General features: G+C 48.7%; 1 protein-coding gene across 1 annotated transcript; it reads right to left on the bottom strand.

Annotated features, from left to right (window-relative positions):
* Positions 1 to 510: 510 nt before the first annotated feature.
* Positions 511 to 4,553, bottom strand: Nfkbia (NFKB inhibitor alpha). Its single transcript, XM_008832909.3, has 6 exons — positions 3,732 to 4,553; positions 3,073 to 3,181; positions 2,534 to 2,744; positions 1,879 to 1,967; positions 1,497 to 1,757; positions 511 to 1,062 (listed from the first exon to the last, which is right to left on the bottom strand). The coding sequence occupies exons 1-6, from the start codon at positions 3,956 to 3,958 to the stop codon at positions 1,015 to 1,017; spliced, it is 945 nt and encodes a 314-aa protein (XP_008831131.1). The 5' UTR covers positions 3,959 to 4,553; the 3' UTR covers positions 511 to 1,014.
* Positions 4,554 to 8,516: the final 3,963 nt, after the last annotated feature.

The raw sequence follows: 8,516 nt of genomic DNA, 5'->3' as shown, positions 1-8,516 counted from the left end.
GCAGCTGCCCCCCTCAGGGTGCCCTTGGGCAAGCTGTTCTCTAGATTTGTTGCTTCCCCTGTGAAAATCAGGATATTGTACAGTAACTTTTTTTTTTTTTTTCCAGCACTGCCTGGCACACTGTTGTATTTTTTAGTCTTACAGAGCCTACATCCACTCTTGTGAGATTCTCCCCAGCCCATAAAACCAAATCAATAAGAATTGGTTCAAGATGGCTGCATCTTGTTCAATCAAAAGTTATAAAGTGACAGTAGGTCCTGGAATAGCTTAAATCAAGATTAAAGAGTGACAGTGGAAGCCCTTCAGTGACAGGCCAGATGGCATTGCCTGTTACACTAGCAGCAGCTCCCTCTCACATGTGGGTTCAGGGGTTGCTGCAAAGCTTTACTGGGAGGCTGGGTGTACACATGAGAATCTGTTGGAGAGTTCTGCTACCTCCCCCCACCCTCCAAAGAGCTGAGCCACTCTCAGACTGGGGTCTCCAGGCAGCCCAAAGGCAATAGGCAGGGCAACTCTGTAAAAATCTGTTTAATAAATATACATCTTGGAAGTACCAAAATAATTACCAACAAAATACACTATATATAACATTTACAAGAGGGTAACACAAACCTTGATAGGTAGTGACTTTTAAGCACACACCACCAAACACCTGGTTCTTATATGAGGACACCATTGGGGTCAGCTACTCTATCTACGGTGGCTCAACCAAGAGCACAATAAATAAAATGTGGTCCTTCCATCAGATTCTGAATAACCATTTTCAAAACTGCCATAAAGATGAAGTTTTAAAAAGAGGTTTTCTTCAAATTCTAATGATCTTTGTTTCCCCAAATTTCACAAAAACAAAATGAGGGTTGAACCACCACAGTAAAATGTTTGGGGCCAGGCAGCGTGCAGTGTGTAAGTAAACCCTTTCATGTTTTTCTTCCTTTTTTTTTTCTTTTTTTAGAAAAATAAACTCTTTTGTTTTGTACAAATATACAAGTCCATGTTCTTTTTGACACCTTCCACTTATAAAGTCAGACGCTGGCCTCCAAACACACAGTCATCATAGGGCAGCTAAAAATAAGAGGAAAAAAGGCATGTCAAATTTCCAGAACTTTCCCAAGACATTGGAATGAGGACAGGCCCCTACTGTAAACGACCCATATTCTTGGGACTCCTTCCTTATTAACCCATACAGCAAATCCCTTGGGCTGTTTTCCTTTAATGGTTCTTTCTTTCCTTGGAAAAGGCTAAACTATTGTTGGGGCTATACTATAGCTTAATGGTAAAGCACATGCCTACCATGTGTGAAGGCCTGGGTTCAATCTCTAGAAGACCACACCAACCCCCACCCCCAAAAGGTAACCTATTAGATTCTCAGGATACTGGTTGTGCAAGCTCAAGTTTGTGAAATGAATGAACTGTGCTGAGATCTCTGTGATAAAGAGTAGTGCTGTGACCTGAGAGGCAGTCCAGAATGGCCCAGCTCTGGAATGTTGGAGACTCACCTCATCCTCCGTGAACTCAGACTCTGTGTCATAGCTCTCCTCATCATCACTCTCGGGGAGCATCTGAAGATTCTCCATAGTCAGCTGACCCAGCTGCTGCTGTATCCGGGTGCTTGGGCGGCCCCAGGTAAGCTGGTAGGGGGAGTAGCCTTGATAGGTAACTCTGTTGACATCAGCCCCACACTTCAACAAGAGTGACACTAGGTCAGGATTCTGCAGGTCCACTGCAAGATGGAGGGCTGTCCGGCCATTACAGGGCTCCTGAAACCAAAAGCCATTTGACATGTTCATGGCTGCATCTGGAATTTCTGCTTGAAACAGAAATGTGTGGAGCAGGGCTGAGGAGCCCAACTCACTCTATATGTAAGTGGGGATTACTCACCTGAGCATTGACATCTGCACCCAAGGACACCAAAAGCTCCACGATGCCCAGGTAGCCATGGATAGAAGCTAAGTGCAGACACGTGTGGCCTGGAAGAGTAAGACGGAACAACTGTGAGCCTTTGTTCCAACCCTCAGAAGCAGCAGAACACTGACCCTATTCTTTCTGGGATAAGCAGTCATGTCCTGAATTTAAGAACTCAGAATCTGACACAGGCATCAAGGAGGAATTTTTTTTCTTTTCTTTTATTGGTCTTTTTGAGACAGGGTCTCCCTGTAGCCCCAGCTGGCCTTTAACTCAGAGATCCATCCACCTGTCTCTGCCTCCCAAGTACTGGGATTAAAGGGATGTGCCATGCCTGGCTAGAAATTTTTTTTTTTAAGTCTTTTTGAGATAGGGTCTCCCTGTAGCCCCAGCTGGCCTGGAACTCGCTATGTAGACCACCAGGCTGGCCTTGAGCAGAGATCTGCCTGCCTCTGACTCCCAAGTGCTAGGATTAAAGATATGTGACACCACACTCGAATCAAGGAGGAATTTTAAAATACACATTATCTGTCTAAACTTTTTACATGTTGGGAGTTTAAGTTCTTTCCTAAACTCAAGTGGGCCCATCTCTCCCTTCTCCCTGTCACCTGGGCTGGTCGGGCAGACCTACCATTGTAGTTGGTGGCCTGCAGGATGGAGTGAAGATGCTGGGGCGTGCAGGTCTGTGTCAGGACTCCTACACTGGCCAAGCAGCCCTGCTCACAGGCAAGGTGCAGAGGGGTATTTCCTCGAAAGTCTCGGAGCTCAGGATCACAGCCAGCTTCCAGAAGTGCCTCAGCAATTGCTGGTTGGTTGGTGATCACAGCCAAGTGGAGTGGAGTCTACAAATGGAAGAGGAAACAGAACGGGGATAAGCCACAGAACAAACCCATAGCCTCGAGCTCCCAGAACCCCAGACACCTGCTGGTCATGGATGCTGCTCCTCCCTGAGAGGAGACCAGGCAAACAGGAGGCTCCCCAGGTGGGTCCTAAAGACCTCACCAAACCCATGGGATTTCCTTCACGTTGCAAGACCTTGGCAGACTTGAATGTAAAAGGCCAGGGCAGATAAGGACCCAGTGATTATTAATTTAGAAACGATTCGGGGGCGACTGGGCTACATCCGACTCCACCACAGGGTAAGAGAGGGCACAGCTAGGCAAAGCGCACCTGCTGCAGATTGTTCTGGAAGTTGAGGAAGGCCAGGTCTCCCTTCACCTGACGAATCACTTCCATGGTCAGGGCCTTCTCTTCATGAATGATGGCCAAGTGCAGGAACCTGAGGGAAGAGAGGGAAAATCCCCCCAGGGGTGGTGAGCGCACTGCGTGGGGCCCCAGAGAGGAGCTGGCTGCGGGGGATTGCGCAAGCCCGGGGTTTCTGAAGGCCGCGGCCGCGGTGTTTTCCGCGAGGTTATTATGAGCTGAGTGTTCCTGGCAGGGGCCCAGGGACTTTCCGTGCCCCACCCCCTCCGGGCGGGCGCCGGCCAGACCGGCCCGCCCTCCCACCGCCCGGAACGCCCTGTACTTCCCCTCGCGGCCTCGGCGCCCGGCGGCAGTGCGGAAACTCGCGGCCCCGCCCGCCAAGGCCAGAACTTCATGTTCCTGCCGCCCCGCCCCCGGCCGTAGGCTCCGCTCGGCCCGAAGCCGCTCGGCTCCGCTCGGCTCCGCAGGGGGGATGGGGGCGCAGCGGGGGCCCGGCGCCACAGCCTCCGGTCCGGACCCTGCAGCGCTTTGTCCGTGCAGAAGCCGCGAGCTTCTCGCAGGCCCGACCCGCCCACCCGGCCGCAGATCCCGCGCGACCCCCGCCTGCCGTGCCCGCCGCCACTTACGAGTCTCCGTCCTCGGTGAGCTGCTGCTTCCAGGGCTCGGCGCCCAGCGGCGCCTCCTGCGGCTCCAGGCGGATCTCACGCAGTTCCTTCACCATCTGCTCGTACTCGTCGTCCTTCATGGAGTCCAGGCCGCTGTCGTGGCGGTCATCCACCAACCGCTCCTTTTTCAGGCCATCCCGCAGGCCCTCCATGGCCCACTCCTGGCCGTGCTCGGCTGGCTGAAACATGGCGCTGAGAGCGGCAGCGGTCGGGGGCGCTCGGCGGCGGGCTGCGCGCTGCTGCTGGCGACTGGCGGCGGGCTGCGACTGTTGTGGGCTCGGCAGCGCCGCCGCGGCGCTCTATAAACGCTGGCAGGGGATTTCTCAGGGGCGGGGCCAGGCGCGGGGAATTTCCAAGCCAGTCAGACTAGAAAAAGAACTGGCTGGTCCTCGGCTGAGAACCCTAAACCCAGGGCCGGGGTTCATCGGAGAAACTCCCTGCGATGAGCCACTGGGGTCATGTACAGGGAACTTTTTGATGAGCCCTGGGCTGGAAAGTCCTCCCGACCGGGCCCCCTCCCTCTAGGTACTTCCCTGCAGCCTGCCTCTGTAACCCCAGCCCTCCGCAAGAACCCGCTTCCCTGGGGTTTCCCACCGTCGATTTGATTTGGGGTCCTCGGCTGCTGAGATCCCAAGGACGCAGACCTGCTGGGCGGTTCCTCTTTGTGATTTGCCAACCTGCGGTCCTTTCCGGTTTTTGATCTTTTGAAAACCCAAGAGTGGAAATGCTGGCTGGGTTCAGGGGCTCGCTTCTCCTAAATTTCTGCGAGGAAGGTCCCGGGCCGTCTGGGTTTTGCCAAGACCCGGCGAGACATTTGGCTGCTTTAGCACTAAAAACGCAAATGCTTGGAAAAGCCTTAGTTCAATTCCTAGGGATTAATAGTCTTGTTACTTGGGGGAGGGGCAAACTCTAGCTGTGTATGGGGGAAGGTGCTAAATTCCGGCTACGAGCTTTTTTTTCTCTTGGAGTTGTATTGACCTTGCAATAATTACGGAGTTCTTGCTTCTTGCTGTCACATTTACCTTTTGCTGCGGGAGGATGGATCCAGAGTCGATTGTGAGTGTCAGGCTGGGCAAATGGATTGGTGCCTTAGCCAAGATTGACACTTAAACATAACTGAGAAAGCTAGAGAGATTGCTTAACGGTTCACAGCATTTAGTGCTCTGGTAAAGGACCCGGGTTCTGTTCCCAGAACCCACAACTGGTGACCCACAACTGCTTATACTCCGGTTCCAGGGGATCTAACGCTCTCATCAGGCACTCACACACACAAGGTGCACATACATATATGGAGGCACTCTCACATACATATAAAATCAAAATACTTTTTTTTTTGAAACAGGGTCCCACTATGTAGCCCTGGCCTGTAACTTGCTGTGTAGATAAGGATGAACTGGGACTCACAGAATTCCTGCCTCTGCCTTCTGAGTGCTGGGATTAGGGGCGTGGAGCACTCTGCCTAGGCTAACATAATTTTTTTTTTCTTTTATGTGTATGAGTGTATTGCCTGCATGTATGTAAGTGCACACGTGTCATGCGGAGGTCAGAAGAGAGCATCGGATTCCCCTGGAACTACGGATGGTTGTTAGCAACCGTGTAGGTGCTGGGAATTCAACCTGGGTTCTCTGCAGTAGCAGCCAGTGCACTTAACCTCTGAGCCATCTCAGTCCGATGAGTAAATCTTGAAAAAAATAAAAAGATAGTTGAGAAAATAGCTGTTAGGCATCCTGGATGCGGCTCAAGGCAGCTGTAACATTGCTCCCACCTATCCCTGTTGGCTCTTCTAGCTCCCTTGTCCCTCAGAAAGGGTTACATTGTGAGTAGCTACTCTGCAGAGAAAGGGATTTGGGTTTATGACCCTCTGGTTTCACCTGTGGAATTAGAGCTGCTATGCCCTATCTCCACCTCGTAGCCTACATGAATGGGTTAAATTGCTCAATTGCCTTTAGACTTGGCCTAGGCAAAATAAAACAGCTTGGATCAGAGTTAGTCAAAATCAGATCCAAGAAGCCCCTCTACTTCTGTGGAGATTGCTGGTGAGTTTTGAATTCTCTTTTCCTTGACTAGCCCTGTTCTCTCCCTCTCTTTATAGCTCCCTTCCCTCCCCAGCATTTGAATATAAGAAATCTGAATCAGTAGGGGAGAGAAAAAATATGATAGGAAAAAAAAAAATTCCAGAACTAAAACCTTCCAGGTGGTAAGGATCACAGGTTAAAATGGAAACATCCCAGGGGGATCAACTCCATTATCTCTGCAGGCTTAATATGAAAATATACAATTATTGAGGCAAAGAGAAACTAATTATAAGTAGGAGATTTCAATTCTAGGCTCTATAATGGAATAAATATTAGTTGGAAAAACCACTTGTTTTCTGTGGTATGCTTGCTTTTATAGTAAGATTGGATGATATTTAAAGCCAGTCCCACCTGCCCCCCAGGCTGGAGTAGTTTGAGACAGATCTCACAGCTCTCATTCTGGCCTAAACTCACTATGTAGCCTAAGCTGACCTTGAGCTGGTAGCAATCCTCCTGCCTTAGCCTCCAGAATGCTGGGATTATTCGCATAAACTACCAAATATATTTAATCTCTTTTGTGGCTTGAAATTTTCTGTCACTGGTCTACAAATGCCCTCCTGACTCTGCTTTGGAAGAGTGATCATGGACTTGGAAGTGTGACAATATCAATTTTTGTAAGAATTTCAACTCTTTATGCAACACATTATTAGTTGTCAAACTAATCTTGTAAGATAGATGTTCCATTCCATTTTCATAAAAAGAAACCAGAATACATAGAAATTTACCTTGGCACCCAAGTGTAGTTTGTCTAATTTATTTTATTTCTCTATCTTTTTTTTTGAAAGTGGGGTCTCCCTGTAGCCCCAGCTGGCCTGGAACTCAGACGAGGCTGGCCTCGAACTCAGATTTGTAGATTTGCCTGCCTCTGCCTCCCGAGTGTTGAGATTACAGGCATGTGCCATCACACCCGGCCCCCTGTTTGCCTAATTTCTACAAAAATATATTAATAATTTTGCTAAAGTAAATGTAGTGTTAAGTGTTAACATTGTGAAAGCATTGTGAAAATGAGACCCAATGGAGTATAATTTGGAATATGCCCAAAAGTATTTAGCCAAGTTCAACATCAACCTGAGCAACATAAGACCCTGCGTCAAAAAGCCCTTCCCCTCAAAAAACAAGTGTTTTCTCTTCCAACTACTAGGTAAAGTAATGGATTTTCTCATGTCTGGGAATATCCTTTTAAAAAGGTGTAACTGCCTATCATATTTTAATATGTATAAATAGAGTTAAACTTTGTTAAAGAATTTATAGCAGTGTGAACTCTCAAAGTCCTATCTATAAAAAGTATATCAGAAGATGGTTTAGATGTAAGGCTGAAAATTAAGGAGTAAGTATGATTTTCTTCAGGCCAGTGGTCTATGTTCTGATTGTTTAGTGTGACACCTAGTGGTAGGAGGCAGGCCAAGGCGTTCCTTGGTTGTCACAGTGGCTTTTGAAAAATTTGGGAGGTGCTGAGCCTTGGTGACTAGCTCCTCCCTGGGAATTCCCAAGGAGTTACCTTTTGTTTACCTGCAACCCTGGGGGACAGCAGTTTTGAATAAAGTGGTCCAACAGGCTTTCTCCCTGTCACAAATAGCTCAATATGATTTAAGTCAACAAACATTACAACTCGGGGGGTGGGGGCGGAATATATTGAAAAAAGATAGTAGTCAGTGAAAGGCCCTGGTTCTCCACTTGGACCTTTGTAGGCCCCTAGGACTCCAGTGTTTCTTCACCCCTTGTCAATCATTTTACCTAACCATAGCCACTTAAAATATACTACAGCTTGATGTAACTTGGTTTTTATGAGACAGGGTCTCACTATGTCTCTATCTGGCTTTAAACTTTTAATTCTCTTGTCTCAGCTTCCAGGGTGTTGGGATTACAATTGTACGATACCATACCCCAGCACTTAACTAATTTTTAATGTTACTTGGGTTTGTGTCTGTGTGGATGGTACTGGAGACTGAACCCTGGACCTCTTCAGAGATGAACACATATTCTACCACTGAACTACACTCCCAACCCTTCCTTACTTTTTAGTGCAGAAGGCAAAAATAATAATTTATATCTTATAGTGTGTTAGTGTCTTGGTCCAAAACACAGCCAAAGACAGGGTGGCCTGTGATGCTCCAGGCCTCCCTGCGGACAGGAGCACCCCCATGGGAAAAGGTGTGTTGTCAAGGCTGAGTGGGACTGCAGGTACTACTACCTTCATGGAGATTTTGTACAAGCTCAGCCAGGTCAGGGTGGCTTGTGTCAATTGTCATGACCAATTAATATTACATTGTTTTGGTCCCAGCCAGTGGAACTCCTGGATAAGACTACCCGTTACTCAGTGTGGCCAGGCGGGAGGAGAGAGGTGGCCTGGAGTCCTAGAAGGACAGCAATGCTTATGCCCTTGGTCAGTGGGCTGCCAGAGTGCAAATGCGGATCTGCATTGTCTCTAGCCAGGCTTCTCCTACTGTGGTTAGCATCCTTCCTGCCCACTCAGACCCTAGCACCCCCACCCCCACCCCCGCTTCAGCTCCCCAGCTATGGATCTTTTCCCACAGAAAAGCAGCTATGGACTCCATAGAGATAAAAACAGTTTGTCTTAGTGTGTTTCCTTTGCTGCAAATCCTCCATTGTAATGGAGATCAAAGCCTTAGAGGATGCCACAGTTAAACACCTACCTGGCGGCGGGCGGGGG

Source organism: Nannospalax galili, unplaced genomic scaffold (assembly GCF_000622305.1).
Source record: "Nannospalax galili isolate Female #2095 unplaced genomic scaffold, S.galili_v1.0 scaffold816, whole genome shotgun sequence".
NCBI lineage: Eukaryota > Metazoa > Chordata > Mammalia > Rodentia > Spalacidae > Nannospalax > Nannospalax galili.
This window is presented reverse-complemented; position numbering and strand designations above follow the sequence as displayed.